This window comes from Cololabis saira, chromosome 2, assembly GCF_033807715.1.
Source record: "Cololabis saira isolate AMF1-May2022 chromosome 2, fColSai1.1, whole genome shotgun sequence".
Classification (NCBI taxonomy): Eukaryota; Metazoa; Chordata; class Actinopteri; order Beloniformes; family Belonidae; genus Cololabis; species Cololabis saira.
In genome coordinates this window covers 11951752-11970447 of record NC_084588.1, presented here as the reverse complement: position 1 = coordinate 11970447, position 18696 = coordinate 11951752, and the positions used below count along the sequence as shown (strand labels likewise).

General features: G+C 42.0%; 1 protein-coding gene across 1 annotated transcript in view; it reads left to right on the top strand.

The window, feature by feature from the left end:
* The window catches only part of prmt3 (protein arginine methyltransferase 3), a 69198-nt gene that overhangs the window by 14934 nt on the left and 35568 nt on the right, over positions 1-18696 (top strand). Inside the window, exon 10 of the mRNA XM_061708810.1 lies at positions 1498-1597. Coding sequence (XP_061564794.1) covers positions 1498-1597 — 100 coding nt within the window. The remainder of the gene's footprint in view (positions 1-1497; positions 1598-18696) is intronic.

Below are 18696 nucleotides of genomic sequence, written 5' to 3'. Positions count from 1 at the left end.
TTAAGACTACAAGCAGTTGTCAGCACTTGTACACTATTTCAATGCATGCTGAAGCTGCTTCTTACAAACTGTTGTTAGGCGCTGGGGGGTGGGGTGGTGCTGTATTCCAGATATATTGCTGGATCATTGTAGTGTCGTCCTTGATGGCGGCTTTGACGCTTCCAGCAGTTGCCTATTTTAGGCCCATATTTAATCACCAGTCCAGCTCCATGGAAGCAGAGCTCCTCTTCCTTTGGTGTCTATTGACAGTAGTTTTCCAACATCGGTAGTCGACATGTACAGACTCAGTTAAAATGACCGTGATGGTTCCACACTATCACTTAAGTGGAATTACATTTTTGAGTCTTTTCCAATGTGCAATGTATCAATTTGGCATAGCGGCATTGCCTCCTATGCTAAGATTAATGGCCATTTTGCTTCAAATGCATATTCCACTTCAGTCCAGGTTGTCTCGGCCCCTGATTACAGTTTATGCTCTTAACCGTCTCATAAATGACCAACATGCTCCTTTAAGGCCTGCACTGAACAGTTAGCCCAGTTTTTGTCCTTCGGCGGTCTCCTTGTGGTGTTTGCATGCAGACAACTAGCTGAAGCTAATTAACTTAAATAACCTGTTTAAAATGTGTAATATGAAAATATAAAATCAGGCAGACTGGCAGGAAGCTGCAGGGTCATCTTTCATCATCATGTGATTTTATTGATTGCATATAAAAAACAAACAAAAAAACCTCCTCACCACATTCAGTGAGTAATGCTCAATATTGGTACTTATCTTTTAAAACAAAGTAATAATGAAAACCTTGGAGAATCAGTAGATGCAGCAGTGAGGGACAAAAACCACTTTATAGTGTTAGGGTTTATCTTAATATAATACTGCAAGATAAACTTTATTATAGTGAGATAAACCTTTTGAAAGGACTTTTGGACTGTGCTTTTGTCTTTTTAAAGATACGATACCTCCAGTAATTCTTAAAAATCCAATACTGTTTTTAAAACTCACTGTACGTGTTTGTGTTGCTCAGACTCTCGTTGGATAACACGCATCCTAATAATGAAACTGGTGTTGCAGATGATTGTGATCCTTCAGACATGATGCTGACAGGTTTGTTTGGTTTTCTGTGAAAGCAGTTCACGTCTGAAAGTAGATTTTCTTAAAGGCATTAGCAGTCAAATCCGACAATAAAGCAGTTTTCATGCTTTAAACGTTTGGCTTCCAACTTTCTACAGATGAGAAGGAGGAAAATATGTACATATAAAAGCTAAGCAGATATTTCACAGGCGGTGTATGTGTTCAAATCTCTGCTGTAAATCTCTAAAGAAGTCAACCCTCGCTTGGTTAGGCCAGCCGTCTGAGGAGTTGAGGCCTTCACTCTGGCTGCCTTAGTGGCTTGCAAGGGTTAAGCCCAACTGTCTTTGTCTTTTAATTAGCCTTTCAGAAGGAAAACGATAAAGTTCAGGCTGGAACCCACTGTTTTGCTTACCGTGTGCTTCCCACAGATCCAATCAGCTGGAGGAGAAGATCACTCTAATCAAAGGCCGGATTGAGGACATCAAGCTCCCTGTGGAGAAGGTGGACATCATCATCTCAGAATGGATGGTCAGTGCATCTTTACACAAGTTGCTGTTTGGCAGGTGATGAGTTGAAGCACGGGAGCCCTCAAGTTCAGCTTTCACTTTGTCCACTCAGATGTGTGGTTTGTGTCACAAATACTGATTGTGCAGGATTTGTGAAATTAACTACACTTAAGATCCTCAACGACACAAATAAACGGCTTCATCTGTCTGTTAAAGGTGGAATTCAGCCATCTGTGGTTTTCATGTCAATCTACCTCATAGCTTCATTTAGACATTCACCTCGACATATCAGCCTGAGATTTCCTCTTCTGATGGAGCGCCATCTGCTGTGGGTTTCCAGATTTATCTCTGTGACAAACAGCAGAAGCTGCAGCTGGTGGTGAAATTCACGTATGGATAGTTTTACCAGCTAAATTGAGTCTTGCACTGTGAAACTGTAAATGTGCCAAATAATGGGGATGAACGTGACACATGTATGTCGGGTGGACTGGACAGGTTAACGCCACAGTTTGCCGCAGGAAAGCAGCTCAATGCTCACTCAGACATCAATCGGTCACTGTCTGATCAATGTAAAAAGGTGCACATCTGGAAACGACTGTACAATAATCAAACCAAGGAGTATCGTATCGACTTTATATCCGGTGAGAATATGTTAGAAGTTTATTTCCTTCATCACGCATGCACACATTCCTGGGTTTGATCCTCAGCTCAGTCTCAGATGGGGTCGTTACCAGCCAATTACATGCAGAATCGAAGGTGCCAGCAAGTATGACGCATGTTTTAAACACGGCTGACATGGGGCTACTTGACCATGAGCTACTTTGAATATCTAACTAGGACGGACAGACTTCCTTCGCCTTGAAGACCATTTATCAGGGAGATTTTCTATGGTGATACCGGCGGGATGGGCAAAGTTGAACACACCGCTGAAGTCATCCCTAATTCATGAGCATCCCTCATGTCTCCTCTCTCCCCCTCAATTCATCGTGAAGCCCCAGGGTCACGAGTACAGGTCGCCAGCCAGAGCCTCCCCATCCTCTCGCCGGGGAAATTGAAATTCGGTCGCTGACGTGCCGGTGGAGCGTTGAAGGATAGGGGGCGTAATCTCTGATGACACTGGCTCACAGAGTGCTAATAAATCTACCAATTCCCTAGTCGCTCCTCATCAGGGCAGCGGTGTCGGACATTTCTCAGAGTGCTGCGCTCCATTCTGCCCGTATAAAAAGGAAAAATGACAGTTGTCTCAGGAGCAGATTTTCTGGCCAGTGTCTTCAGACTGCTTCCAACTTTCATGACTTTGTCTTAAATCCAGGTCAAATCTTTACCCTGAGTTTTCTTTAAACGCGGCTGGTGTGGCCGGGGTATTTCCATGTGGGTTATGACACACGCTGACCATTTGCTCAGCAATGACTCTCAAAAGTATTAGTTCATTTGTAAAAATCACTGATTGCAGCTCAGTGTTATTTCATGTGAACGAGTCTTATGAAAGGTTATGGGGGACAGGATCCGGATCCAACTAAAGACAACTAAAAGACAACTACTCGTATACCAATGATACTAGCTGTGTTTGCTCCCTGCATGAGGACCAATAAGGGAACCTGATTTTTAAGTTGGTATAGCTTTCGAGTAGGCCTGTGTTGTTTTTTTTCTTCTTTTATTTATACATGTATTTTTTTTTCATCATTACATTACAACTTTTGGTTATTTTTTTGTTCATCCCCAAAAAAGGAAAGTTTTGTTGGGCACGAGAATAACTGGTGCCATGTTTTTGCCTTTAAATATGCTTAAAGGTATGAAAACATTAAAGTGTTAGGTTATAATTGCATAGATTTCCATATATTTCATTACTTTATATACTGTCTTGGGGTTACATTTGCAAAAAATGCTAAAAACCAAATGCTCAAAAATTAAAAACCAAAATAGACCGAAAATGGAACAAATAAAAATGGAATGTGGGAAAAAATAAAACCGATTTCATCCGTCCGTTTCCTCCATGGATCTGTTTGGTAATTCTGACCCACATGATGTTTCTGAAAGCAGTTCTATCAGCATTCTGAGAGCTGATTGGTCCTTACAGCATCATTAGCTGCCAATACTACTAATATTTTGCATAACTACAGTCATATAATTCATGCAACAGCTAAAAAAACAGTTTTAATAACACTAACCCAAATCAATATCGGAATCTAATCGAATCAAATCTTGATAATCAATTCTGAATCTTAAGAATCGGAATCGAATCGATTCTTGACATTTGAATCGATCCCCAGCCCTACTTTCGAGCACAACCAGGTACCTGAATCCTTGAATCCTTGGCTTGGACTCCTTGATTGAATGCAGCTTGCAGGTCAGTGCTGCTGCTGTGCTGCAGATCTGTGCAGAGGAGACCATGATGCACCTGCAGGCCTGAAGCTGCAGCAGCTGTTGTAGTGGGGCTGCTTAAGTCCATTTTTGAGCCGAATCGTTCACTTCATGGTACAAGCACCAAATTTGGTACAAATGATGTCCAGGACATACCTTCTAATAAAAGTACGTTGCCCAGCTGAAAATCCAAGAGGGCCGCCAGTTTTCAAGATGGCCGCCTCATCAAACGCCAAAAAAAGGTTTTCGAGGTAGAACTTGAATTAACAGAAGAATGTTAATGATCCAAGCATCAAAATGAATGTATTATGACTGGAATAACTCAATGGTGTCAATTGAATTCCAATATGGCCACCAATTTTCAAGATAATGGCTATTAAATGACTAAAAAGTAGCGTTTTCGCGTTTTTTCTTCAGTTTTCTGCAATGATCTTAAGTGAAAATCTGCAGAATTCTGAGGGATGTGTTTTTTGTGTGAATCATTTGTGAAAATGTGTCCAAACTTTTGACTGTCACTCACCACACACACACACACACACACACACACACACATACAGCAACACAAGCGTTCTTTACTGAAATAAAAGTAGGGCACACTGGTGACATCACTGCTGTGAGACTCAGCATGGGGTTCAGTGTCAGCTTGTAGTGTAGTAACTGTAGTTGTAGTTTACTAACTGTTGTAGTGGCGTACTCACTGTAGTTGTAGTATACTTTAGTGTCCCAAATGCTATCTAATAAGCCCCTGTATAGACTCAACTAGAAGTTTAGTTAGTTGTAGTATTGTAGTTAGATAGCTGCACCTGACTTGACAGGATGTGCCAGCGCGGGATAGCCGAGCCAAGGGTAACAGGGCTTTAGTTACCTGGATGGTGTACAGATCGCACGGGATTTATGGCACTGGATGAACGATCGGGCTAGGTGTAGGGCACCAGATACTTGAACCTAGTTGCATCCCATATTCCAATGTGCTATGATATTTTGTATGTTTGGGTGGTAAAAGGATAATCCCTCGACCTTCAACTGTATAAGATGTCTGCCGATAATCCATTGAGTTGTGCTACTAAAACTGACTGGAGCAAGTGTTGCCTCTGTCAGACATGGTTTCTTTGGAGCAAACTCATCCTCAGATTTTCAATGAATTTCAGCTGGGAAAGTTTGTGGTCCACAAGACTCACAGGGAGTTCTCAGGCATAGCCATTGACCAAGCTCACCAGCAGGCTAATGCAGTTGTTAAAGGTGATGGTGGTGCCATTGGAGTTACTGAGGATCCATCTGCACTGAGGCGGTGGATGGTGTCTGGACCAGAAGTTAGCCAGTTAGTCAACCAGTATGAGTTGGCATCTGAGGTCAATGAAGCAACTGAAGATATCAGGCATCATGAGCAGACTCGTCAGTCTCAGAAGTCCTTCACTGACAAGGTCCAGAGGTTGTTTGCTGTGATGAAGGATCTGGGTAATCCTTTTCAGGAAGAGTCCAAAGATCTGCTCACATTGGACACAAAAAACATTGCACATCCCAGTGCTGCTGAGCTTGTAAGAACTCACTTTGAGAAAGGTCAAGTTGCCTTCAGAGACTTTTTCAATGGTCTGGGTGATGAGACTTCCTTCTATAGGCCCATTAAAAAGAACAAAGTTGACTTCTTTTGCCAAGAAGCAGCTTCAGCTTGCAGTGACATGAAGAAGCAGGTACTCAAAGATGACTGTCGCCTGTTCTCACAGCTCTTTATATCCTGCCAATCACGAGAGTGTGACCTGCTTGAGTTCTTTAAGCATGAGAATCAGTCTTTCCCTGCAGCACTGAGCGACACAGGGAAACTCTACTACGGCCAGAAGTCTCAGCTTGCAAACATTTTGGAAGCTACCATTTCTCCTCCTGACAAACAACCAGAATGTGGTGCTATTATCATTGATGGTTCCTCTCTTGTGTATTCATTGTCTCCAAAGACATCAAAGACCTTTGAGGAATATGCTGTCCAAGATGTAGTTCCAAAGATCCAGGCATACTCATCAAAGTATGAGCGAACAGACATCATTTTTGATGTCTACTGGACTTCAAGCCTGAAGACTGAAACAAGGTCAAACAGAGGTAAGGGAGGTCGACGTAGAGTGACCGACAAAACCAAACTACCGCCCAACTGGAAAAGCTTCTTGCGAGACAATGAAAACAAGACTGAACTCTTTGGGTTCCTAGCAGAGAAGATAGTGACCTTGTGTCCTTACAATGTCGTAGTTGTGACCAAAGGAGAGCAGGCTCTTTCAAACAAACCCATCAGCCTTGAAGGTTTAAGTCCTTGCAACCACGAAGAAGCTGACTCCAGAATCTTCACACATGCTCTTCATGCAGCCAAGCAACAGATAAAGTCTGTGTTGATTAAGGCATGCGACACAGATATTCTTGTGGTTGCAGTCAATTTTTTGCGACTCTTCAGGATGCAGGCTTGGAAAAGATCTGGATAGAATTTGGCCAGGGTCAGTCCATTAGGTGGTTGCCAATTCATGATATGGTGGTGAATCTTGGCCCAGAGGCATGCTGTTCTTCCATGCCTTCACTGGCTGCGATGTTGTGTCAGCTTTCCGTGGTAAAAGCGAGAAAAGTGCATGGCAAGCATGGGAGGCTTGCCCTGAAGTTAGTCCTGTCTTCAAAAAGCTCAGCCAATACCCACCTATCATAGAAGATGCAGACCTCAACATCCTTGAGAAGTTTGTCATCACCATGTATGACAAGCAAAGTACTACATGCAAAGTTGATGAGGCAAGACTGGACTTGTTTGCTCGGAAGCAAAGGTCTTATGATGCCATTCCACCAACAAGCGCATCCCTCGTTCAGCACGTGAAACGGTCTGCTTTCCAAGCTGCCTGCATATGGGGCCAAGCAACAGTGTGCAAAATGCAAACTGAAAGTCCTGCCAACTGGGGCTGGCAAAAAGATGGTTAGATCTGGCAAGTTCTCTGGACAACCCTTCCACCCATTGCTCAGACTTGTGAGCAGTTGACAAAATGTGGCTGCAAGACTGAATGCCAAGGACGATGCAAATGCTATCGCTTCGGCCTGAAGTGCACACAGTTGTGTGCCTGTTCATGTGAGGGCTAAGAAAATAGAACAACCAAGTTTAAGTTGAATGTTTGAGTTGGATATTTGTATTATTATTTTTTAAGTTATGTTGATTCAAGTTCTGGATCGTAAAACATACAGCCTATGCTTTGACACCTTTTCTGTGTTTTTATACCGTTATCTAAAAATTAAAAAAAAAAAAAATAGCCTATACAAAAAAAAAAATTAAAAAAATGGGGCAGACAAAGACAGCCTCTACGTGGCCTCACCTGCAAGTAGCTTACAGGTCCAAAAGCTTTAAGTGAAACTAATGTCTTTGTTTGTGAGTGTTTTTTTCATTTTATTCGCATTGTATCATCATAATATTCAATAATTTTGATTTTCTAAATGCAGAGTTGTATTTCTCATGTGCAAAAACACATATTGCAATGTATAAACCATCAGAATAGGACTATTCAATCAAAATATAGTTCAAACGCTGTTTCAAACCACTTCGAATGGCGGCCATCTTGAAAAATGGTGGCCACTTTGTTTGTTCAAGTGGGCAACGTACTTTTATGAGATAGTAGGTCCAAAAGCACTTGTGTACCAAATTTGGCGCTTGTACCACAAAGTGAACGATTTTTCATTAATGTGCTCCACTATTGAGGTTTCAGCCATCGACACAGCGGCAGGCGTCTCCGTGACCCGGATGGTGGCTTTGGTTTTGAGACGGCGAATATCTAATCAGATCCTAGAGTAGAGTATGTTACTTTAGAGGCATAGTGACACTTTAATCAGATATGAATGAATCAGCAAACATCAGGACATTATTTATACCAGCTTTGGTCTAAGCCCAGATTTCTGCTTCTCCATCCTAATTATACGTTTCAAATTCCCGAAACAGAGGAAGCAGTTGGGTCCATTATTTAATCATATTGTCTGATGCGTAGCCGTTGACTACTTTAACTAGGTCAGAATGGGGGGAACGAGTTTATGGTCAGTTTAATATCATCAAAGTTAGTTTGTGCTGCTGCTGATGGTGATGATGTTTTAGCTCAAATATTTGAAGGGATTCACACAAGGACAATGATTTGTATAGCTAAGAATAGGTTATCTACCAGCATTTGATGTTTTTAGGAAGATAAAAAGTAAAAAAGAAAAAGATGAATTGGAAACCAGTCCCTCTAATACATCTGCACTCCAGTAGCTCGTTGTGTTTGCTGTCGGCTAACAGTGTAATTAATGTGGAATTTGTTGAACTCATAGATCTGCAGAGTCATGCTCTGTGAATCCAGAGAGAGTCATTGATTAACTCCAACAACAGAAACCATCTTTCATTTAGAAATAAAAGGAAAACAAGAAGTCATCTGTCAGGAAAGGCCTGGGACTGAAAGGTAGTTTAGACGGGGTGGAGGCATACAAGAATACATCTCTGAGGCTTGATAGGTGTTTATTTCTGAGAAATTGTAAATTAAATTATTAGCACTAGTTGTGGTAACGAGGCACTTCATTTGGTGTGATCTTTCTTGTGAAATTGTCACTGAAGATATTCAATCTATATGATTAAATACCTCTGAACAGAGCTTTACAAGAGTATCAATTATTTTGAATTCTTAGTTCTGTGTGGGAGGAATGCTTTTGGAGACAAAACATCGGATTTTACTTATTATATGTTAATTCATAATGAGATAGTCTTTTTTGTGCTACATTCAGTTGTATTTATTTAATTTTCTGATGCAGGAAAAACCAAATTTGACACAATGACGTTTTCCTTTATTCAGTCGTAGTCGATGCAGTGACGTTTTTCTCTTAGATGTTGCAATGAGTGTTAATAAGGCAAGCAAGCATCTCTAAAACCTTTTTATTTCATAAACATGAAATAAAAATCATCTGAAAGGTTAAACCCTTTTTGTACATTAATCACTGTTTCTTTTTAATGTATATCAGTCATTCTTTTAAAATTTATAATATTTCAAGTGCATTGGAAATATTGATCCAACGTGTGCATCCCTCTGGGCTTGAAGTAAAAGCACACGTCTGGTCTCAAAATCTAAAGTTATAGATTCAAGTTAGTTTAAGTCAGCTATTTGTTTTTGTCAGTTTTCATAGTAAATAAAAGAAATAAGAGGCATTAAAGTACTTTTAGCAACAGCACCAGGCTGTGTTTTATTGCAGAATCTTCTTTTCATTGTTAATTGAGGATAAAGAGGAACCTGAAGTCCAGGATCAGAGCTGCGGGACCGAGCAGACAGACAGTTAGAGGACTCGTGAGCGGAGATGGTTGATGAATGCGGAGTGGCGTGAGTGGCGGTGGAGGGGAAGGGGCCAAATGAGCGTCCATCTACTGTGGCAGCGCTGAAAGACTGCCTTCAGCAGCGCAACTGTCATTTCATAATTCACAACATTGATCCATCCTGTTTCTCTGCGAGCCACAAAACAAACAGTTGAGAGCAGATAAGAGAGTGGGAGCTGTCGGGGAGGAGGAAGGCTGAGTTCCCCCAAAGGCCAAATGAGGACTGTCACTCCAGGATCAGGCTCAGATGATGAGTGATGGCGCTTAATGACACAGGCTTGGAAACACGAGACCGTTGGCTTTGACAAACTTTTGTTAGTCTAACTGAAACCTTTTAAAATGCGTACATACTAGACACCAAACCACAAACAAAACACAAACTTTGTTGTTTAATTAACGTTAACTGGACACTAAATGGTGCGTGTTGCGTTGCGGTGATGAAGGGGAGAAGGATCATCTGTGTTTATAAGAGAACGTAAAGGAATATCAGACACTGTTGAGCTTTGAATGGTTTTAAGTTTGAAAACGCTCATATTTCTTTGCCAAACACGAAACAAAATCCTTTATACATTACTTAAATGTGTGTGCATATCACCACGTCCAAGGTTGTCTTCTCTTTATTTTATCAGGCTTATATCTAACTGTATCTGTTGATGCTACAGGTATAAATATTCCTTTTGAACTCGGCCTTGGTGCCAGAGCCCCTGACCGGCCCCTGACTGGAGATCAGGTTTATTATAGTTTAAAAAAACTAAGCGTGACACTGAGACTGACACGGAAAGAACAAAATCCCTGTTAACTGGAATAAAAATGAAAAAATAATTTGAGTAAAAACTATAATTAATAATGCAAAACGACCTGAAAATAAATAGAGTTGAAGGGGAAACTAACTTTTGTTTTGATTTTTGTTTCGTGTCCCATTTTTCAATGTCTGGCTTTTTTTATTTTTGTGCGGCGGCTTCGACCTTTGGCACTTCATCACTACAGTTACTCAGAGGGAAGAAGAAAGGGTTTTTCTTCTGTATGGTGTTCATAGGATTATTTAATCCTGGATTTTTTTTTGTCAATATCTATAAATCAATACTTCAAAGACTAAGAACAAAATTTAAGGGGACCTGTTATGAAAAACAAATTTTCTCTTGCTTTTAACATTTTTTTTAAAAATATTTTTTATCCCTGATTTTTTTTTTTTTTTTTTTCCCATTTTTATCACCCAGTGCTCTACCTAAGTGACAGTCCTGGGCATATTTACATTGTCCACGTGACTGCAGCACCAGTTGAGAATAAAACATTGGCACTTTCTAGCTCGTACATTTAAGAAACCCTGTTAAGTCAATGTTGCATAAGAAGCGCATAGGTGAATAAACGATTTAATTTGCACATTTTGGTCTTCTTTGATATTTTGTGCTGGCTTCAACTTCATATAACACAATCTTCAGTCATTTGTATTCATGTCAGAAATTACCTGGATAGTTTTCCTTTTATTATTGATACTGAAAATGGAACATTGAGATGTTATCATTCATGGATTTGTAAGTGACTGCAATAAAAATTAATAAATCTGCTTATCAGTGTAATCAGTTTGGAGAGAATTGGACTTTGATCCTGTCCTTTAAAATACTGATAAATTGTAAAATCTTTGTTCATATCACATTAATTAGGATAGGATAATAGGATATATCCCATCTGTCACTTGGAACAAAGTCAAATTTGGGTTTAAAGCGTAATAATTATAATTAAATAAGTTAAAGGAAACACAATAGGACCTTTTTGAGGTCAAACTGAAATGTTATTGAAATGTTTTGGTCAAAATACAACAGAGATACAACATAAAAGTCCTGTTTTCAACCCTGTATTCACTATTCTCTTCATAGACGGTAGTAATCATCTGACACATGGCTCATATCTGACTTCACATAACATTTGCTTTTTTATTTAGAAAAATGTTCTTTTCAAGTTAACATCTCTGATGTTTGGGATGAAGTCGTCCTCCCTTCCTTGGCTTGCCTCTTTTATTGAGGTGATCATTTTTGGCCCTAAAAATGAAAGGGAAAAGATTAGCACTCACCTTGATGTAAAGCACTTTGAATAACCTTGTGTTGAATTGTGCTAGATAAATAAACTTGCCTTGCCTATTGTTCACGTATCCGTGGCCCCAAACGACACCAAACGTTGCTTCGGGACCGTGGAGTGGGATTCTCTGCTCCAGAAGTGGGTTGGTAGGAGTTTTTACGTGGCCGTCTACGCTGACCAGCACCTCCATAGTCCCATCTGTTGTATCTGGTCTGAACCGGATATCTGGGCTGAGTCCTCCTAGTCTGTGTCTGGGAGAAGTCTTTGTGGTGGTTTGACCCCCTGTTTATGTTCTGGGGGACATGGGATCTATTCTGTGCCACAATCACCAGGTTGTTCTGTGTGAAAGTGGCCACACGATCGTTGGTTTGTCCCACGTGCTCACAGTTAATCCTGCGAGGTCCACGCTGCTCCCTCAGACCAGAGGAAAACCTGGGGGGGAATGAGCCCTGGTTTCTGTGAGGGGGGTGAGTTCTCCCCCTCCTGTCCCTCCAGGTTTCCCCAGAGGTGGAAGGTCTTGTCCATCGCCTCTTCCCTTGTGGCCCAGATCGTGAAAGCTCACTTCTGTTTCCTTGATGGCGGACAATGAATGTCTTCTTCTTCTTCACATTCGTCATTTCATCTGCAGGGCTGTGGTTGTCCTGGTCTTTGTCTTTAGTTGTGGCGATGCTATTGCTGCCACGCGCCATCTTGTCGTATTTCTGTTCCCAGCGAGATGCGCGCATTTCCCACAAACCAGAAGGATGCTTCTGTGGCAACGAGCTTTGGTTATTGCCACAGCGGCGAATTATGAGCTTCCTTAACGTCTTTGGCTCATCAGTGGTACTGCTTTCTTTCTGTTTCTGCTCTTTTTCTCTGTCGCTGGATTCAGAGATTCCTCTGTAGTGAGCAAGCAGCTTGTACCTGCGGTTTTTACGAAGAGCCCACAGTCCTGAGGAATCCTTGCTGGAGATGGAGCGTGTCTTTCTTTGTTGTAAAACATTAAAGACCATCTTGCTGAACATATTTACCAGTGAATCCTCTGTGGCATCAAACTGACAAGACCTGGTGTCACCTTTAGTCTTGGAGCCATCTTCCTTCTGGTTTATTAGATCAGAGATCCCTCTGTAGCGGGTAAGCAGCTCATACTTGTGACGTTTCCGCAGTGCCCACAGACCGGAGGCATCACCGTAACAACGGGAATATGGGAGTCCACACCAGTCTGCAGAAATGAAACACTCGTCACTTCCTTTTGTCTCCGGTGCTTGAGTCACAGCGCTGTCTGTGTGACCTTTCTGAAATGTTTCAGTGTCCACTGGTTTCAAGAATAATTCTTCATCAAATTCAACTTCCAATGAATTTGAGAGTCCACGCTTGTGGGCAAGCAGCTGGTAGCGGTGATGTTTTTGCACCTCCTGCATGTCGGTGGAGTTTCTCTCGCCTCGAGTGGAAACTGCAGCAGTGTCCGTTTGTAACTGGGACAGATTGTTTCTGTCCAGCGTTACGTTGGAGTTCCTGCAGTTTCTTCTTATCATGGAAGTTTGTTGCTTGTTCTTTTTTCTCAACTATTCAATGATCTTCTCTCAAATGTTCAGCACAAGTGTCCAGGTTGTCTGTTCACGTGTGTAATGCTGAGCTCTCTGGAGTGGAATACTGGGGGACTTTGTCTTTGTTGCGTCATAGGTTCTAAAACGACTATTGTGACCTCACACCTGTTGCTAGGCAACATCTGGTTTTGCAACAAAAAAAACATTAAACAGGTTTTTACAGCTTCTGTACATCGGTTTCATCAATTAACAATTAAAAACTTCTTCATTTATGACATCATATAGAGTCAGATTCAGAAACCCAATTTCAAACTTTTGTTCTAACAAGAAGACTTGTCCAGAATCATAATGGACCTGCCACAGTCTCTCAGCAAGATCCTGAAACCCTAAATGTGTTCTGTTTCTACGATTGTAGATTATGAAACTGTAGAAATAATTTGAACCAACGGAACAGTTTTTTTTTTTTTTTGTTTTATTGTTTTGCTCCTCTGACATCAGGCATCAACAAGGCATTTGCACCCACAGAACTGCCGCTCACTGAATATTTTTCTGTTTTTTGGACCGTTCTATGAAAACCTTAGAGATGGTTGTGGGTGAAAATCCCAGTTGATTAGCAGTTTCTGAAATACTCAGACCAGCCCGTCTGGCACAAACAACCATGCCACGTTCAAAGTCACTTAAAGGGGACCTATTATGAAAAACAGGTTTTTTCTTGCTTTAACATATATAAAGTGGTCTCCCCTCACCCTGCCAACTCAGAGAAGGAGGAAAGTAACCAAATTCTGCAGTGTCTGTACAGCCGCCCGGATGAGCCGTCCAGTGTGGTGTGGATCTACGAGCCGTTCAGATTCTGCTCCCGTCGTTACGTAACGACGGGAGCGATTTACATAGGTTGGCCTCCGATGGGTGAAACCACGCCCACAACTAACTCCGCCGGCCGGAGCTTCCGCCATTTTTCCGTAGCGGTGTATCACATCATTAGGGCAGCCAATCAGCACAGAGCCTCATTATCATAGCCCCGCCCACTCAGAATCCTGCATAGAGAAGGAGGTTAGAGACTGGGAAGATAAAGACATGGCTCAGAGGCTGAATTTCTAATTTATTTAGCAAAAACAATCAAAAGCTTGTTTTTAAGACATTCAAGGCCTGTTTAAAATAGGTATTAGATGCCATAATAGGTCCCCTTTTAAACAAAAAATAACCAAGTATTTAAAACTAAAACTACCGACGCTCTTGTTAAACCGACTAAAACTAAACTGAAATAATCAAACAAACTGAAAAATGAATAAAAACAAAAACCATTAAAACATTCAAAACTCTTCTGACTCTGGAGATGTGTGGCAACTCAGTTTGAAAAACATCCCAGACTTTTAGTTTTAGTTGTTTTGGTCAACATTGAGTGTTTTGGTCATTTTTATGAAAAAATGAAAAACAACCACAAACAAGAAAAGTGTCAAAGTTAAACTTCAGTGCCGGGACTATTTCATATCTGATGAAGATAGTTGTTCTACATAAGACAAAACTGGCACAAGCACGTGCACAAACACACACAAAGTCTGAATCTTTGTGTGTGTGTGTGTGTGTGTGTGCACGTGCATGTGGTAGTGATGTGAAGGCAAATTAATGGCAGCACGTCCTCTTTAGCCTCATTATCTGTGCTGAGAGACTCACCTGCCCAGGGAAGGGATGGCAGTCATCAGTCATCCTGTCCGACTGTCAGCCACACACACACACACACACACACACACACACACACACACACACACACACACTAACACACTAACAAAAAAGCAAAGAACAAGCAGACACACACGGACTCATGAACAGTAAATTACAGTGAATACACAAGCGCTCAGCAGCACAGTACCACAGATGTGTACACGCCCTAATGAGGATTTATTGGTGCACACTCTTTCCCAAGACCTCCAGATATTCCAGGAAGAGGTTTTCAGCCTCCGTGTTTATCACAACGCTTCAGGTGTCTCTGTGTCTCCTTCTCATATTTGGCAGGGTTAGGGTGTCGTGCCTTTAATTAGTCAGGCCAGTTTAAAAAAAACCCTCATTCTTTTAAAGAGGCAGATAGGTGGAATAAAGGTTATTGGCCATATTTTGATAAAGTGGCACTTTAATTTAGTTATTTTGTCTGTAGTACCAGCAACAGCACAGTTTCAGACTGCTTAAGTCAGGTGGAACAGTGCTGTCAAATTTAAAATTGGAAATCAGACTTCTTTGAGTATTTCTGAAGTTTCTAAATGTATAAAATACCCAGAAAGTTCTGACTTTGTACCTCTCGTTTGATGTATGCATGCCTCGTGTTTAATCAGGTCCACGCCGCAGCATAAAACTCCTGCTGAAGTATTACCTACTGTAGCTTCCCGTCTGTTACCGAAAGAGCTCCGGTGCATCAAAACACGGGTTCTACATGGAGTCTGAAGGTGTCCTGCAGTAGCAGCCCAAGCAGAGGTCCAGGCCCCCCGATCCCTGACTGCATATCAAGTGTTCCCAAGCTAACGAAGGCCCTGTTTACACGTAGCAAAAACTGTGGTGTTTTCATGCGTTTTGGCCGTTCGTTTACACAAAAACGAAGCTCAAAGTCACCAAAATCGATCATTTCTGAAAACTCCGGCCAAAGTGGAGATTTGCAAAACCTCCGTCTTCACGTTTGCTTGTAAACAGAGGGAAACGGACATTTAGGCTTCAGAACGTCACATTATGAGACAGAAACGTCACCAGCGTCATGTGTGCAACCTGTGTTTACAATTTGTTTGGCCACCGTCAATATTTTCTTGTATTTTACCTGTTTTATATTCTAAAGTCACACTTAAAAGTAACTCCACTTCAAAACGTAGAGGGGGAAATATCCGTTTTTGTAAATACCCGGCTATGTGTAAACGTGGCCTAAGAATGATATATCTCCGAGATGCATTGATTGGACCTCTGGTAGGACTGTCCCAGTTCTTCGAGAATGGGGGCATTCTAGCTGGATTCCCAGGCCACCTCAACTGTTCCTGATGTGAAGGTGCAGTAGTGGTGCCCTGAGGCCCAGCTACCCTGGGGAGGAATTTCATCAGTACCCACAGTTCCTGAGCATGGGCGAGGGCATGGTCAGGAACTGTGACCGGTAGACGGGAGACCCTTGCACTATTGTCTCAGTATCTCATGTCTATTGGCGCTTTTGCATTAGTATCACCTCAGCTCGGTTCTACCCGTTTTGCGCTTTCGCACTAGGGCTGAGACGGGTAAAGCCGCTCCAAACCGATACTTTTTTCTGTAACCATTTCAGCCAGGTTCTTTGCGGGCTGAGCAGGGACTATTTCTGAGGTCACCACCCTCCTCGCCACCGATTGGTCGGGGGCGGGGCCGTCAAACGTTTGAATCAGGAAGCGGGAGTCAGCGCGAGGGGACTCGCGGCTCGCGGCGATTTTATTATAAAGCGCAAAACGTCTGTTTGGTGATCCAACTCTGAGGTGCAGATGTTCATAAACCTGGTGGCTGTCGAGAAAAAATTAAAAAAGCGATGTAGACGGGCTGTTTTTTTCTCAGCCGCTCGCCGCTCCAGCTGATTTCTCATCTGCGCCGACATGAACAAAGGTGTTGCGCAATCGAGTACGTCACAGCAGCTTCACCACAACCCCCCCACTTCTCCCCTGGCTGTGCGAAAACACACGTGTGGAGCCGTGTAAAGCCGCGCCGAGTCGGGCTGAGCCGATACTAGTGGAAAAGTGCCATATGAAGTCTGAGCAGAGACTTGTGTGGTAGAGGCTGTTTGACGTGAAGCTGCTTCTGTCACCATTCACTGAAGCATGGATATCCCTCCTCCCTCCCACCCGCCCCTCTACATCCACATTCATGTGTCTGCTTTAGCTCCTTTATTTTGCCGGGCCCCTCTCGGGACTGAAAGTGATGAGGATCAGCGGTAATTGAAGAAGATTCGTCGTGAATACAGAGGGAGAGCAGAGGTACCAGAGGCTGAAGGAAAGTGTAAACTGCTGTTGTAGATTTTGTGCTAAAATGACTCCCTGTGCCTGTAGTTGACACTTATCAAATACTGGCAGATCAAAAAACCCTGGAGATGGTTTCAAACAATGTGCTTTTTGCTGTCCGGCTTTAGCAGGAATTTTCTCTGTAGATTTGATTAAATAAAACAAAAAAAACTGATTCTCGAAAAATAAAAAGTTTGTCAAAGAACAAAATTAGCGTAGATCTAAAAGTGTATTTGCTGTGCTTCTGTTGTGAGCTTGGATCGCCGGCTGTATTTTGTCGGCCCATTCAGGGGAATGTGTTTTATATGCTAATTGTGTTAATGTGTATAAGCTGCTCCAGCCCATTCTCATTAGGTTTTCATTACTCACTTTTATGGAAATGCGCGGTGACTATACTGCCGAGCATCCCGCCAGCCGGACTGTCTGTCAGTTAGGGGAACCGTTTCCCTCACTTTAAAACCTCTGCCCATCTGTGTTACGTAGCCTTTTAGACAGAACATTGATTCCTGCGAGTGGTATCCAGAAAGTTAACTCACCAGTTTGGTGCTGAGATTTACTCCTCTCCTTTTTTCCCCTTTAAAAAAAGTGAAAAAAAAAAATATGACCGAGTTAAAGTAGGAATTCACGGAAGATGGCATCTTTGTTCAGGTAGTTGTCACCTGACTGCTGCAGATTCACTGGGATCAATCAGCCTAAATGTTGAAGGCCACAGACACGCCTATTTAAAGTCTTCGAGAACACAGAAGTAAATGTGACGTCATATTTTGAAAGACTTTCACTGCACACTTTTAAAAAAAAAAATGTTTTATCATAAGTATGTACATTTAGTTTGTTCTCTGCCAACGTTGTTGTCACTTGCTCACTAGGAGAGAAAAACGCGGGCAAGAAAGTAGTCATAGATTAAATCCAGTCATGTTATATGTTTGTTTGAAACATGCATGTGTGTGAAACAGTGCTGTTTATATATGCAGACAGAGATTTTAGTGTTTTTGCCACAAAATCGGAGCTAAGCTACTTGTTCTTCTTTATTGGTAGATTATCCTCTTTAGCTATCCCTTTTCCTTTACAAAAGCTTTTCAGCAGTTATATTATTTAATCGCTGGGCACTGATTGGCTGCTGAACATCTTTTTTTGTCCTGAACAGTAAAGAGATCCGGTTTTTATTATTTGTGAGGGATTGCATCCTTTTTACGAACAGTCCACATTGCAGCCATCACTAACATGATGTCATATTATGACATACACTAAGTCATATATAAGGAATTGAGATTTTGAGGGTTCGGGTTATGTCAGACTAGGTCAGACTAGAACTGTCCTCTCCACTTTTTTGTCCAGGTCTTGATATTTAGCCACCGTTGCCAACCATCATGCATCAGTCCGTTACACGACTCGCAACAAAACTGTGCCCAAAACAAGAATTGGGGCAAACTCCAGATGAGTAAAAAATGAAACTGCAGTTGTTTGTTGATATGCAGCCTCGTGGCAGACTGGGGACCTGCCCCAGGTCTTCTCCAAAGTCCGGTGCCGCAGGCTCCAGCAGGTCCCTGTGACCCGGATGGACGGATGGAAGAATACAGCATTACATACCAATCTCAAAAGAGACACAACCCAATTAAGAGGGGGTGCAGTCAAGTGGCTCACTCCTCCCGTTAAAACTGGCTGCTTTGAACAGAGCTGTGAAGACTAATGTGTTTAATCCTGTACTATTTTTACTAAATCATGTCATAGAAATGTTGTTTTCAGACCAGGGGGAGCTGCTGGCGTAAAAGGGTTTCATTTGAAGAGGTGATTGGGTACATTTAGGTGGCGGTGCTTTATTTTCCAGTTCTCTGCTCAACCATGTTTTCAG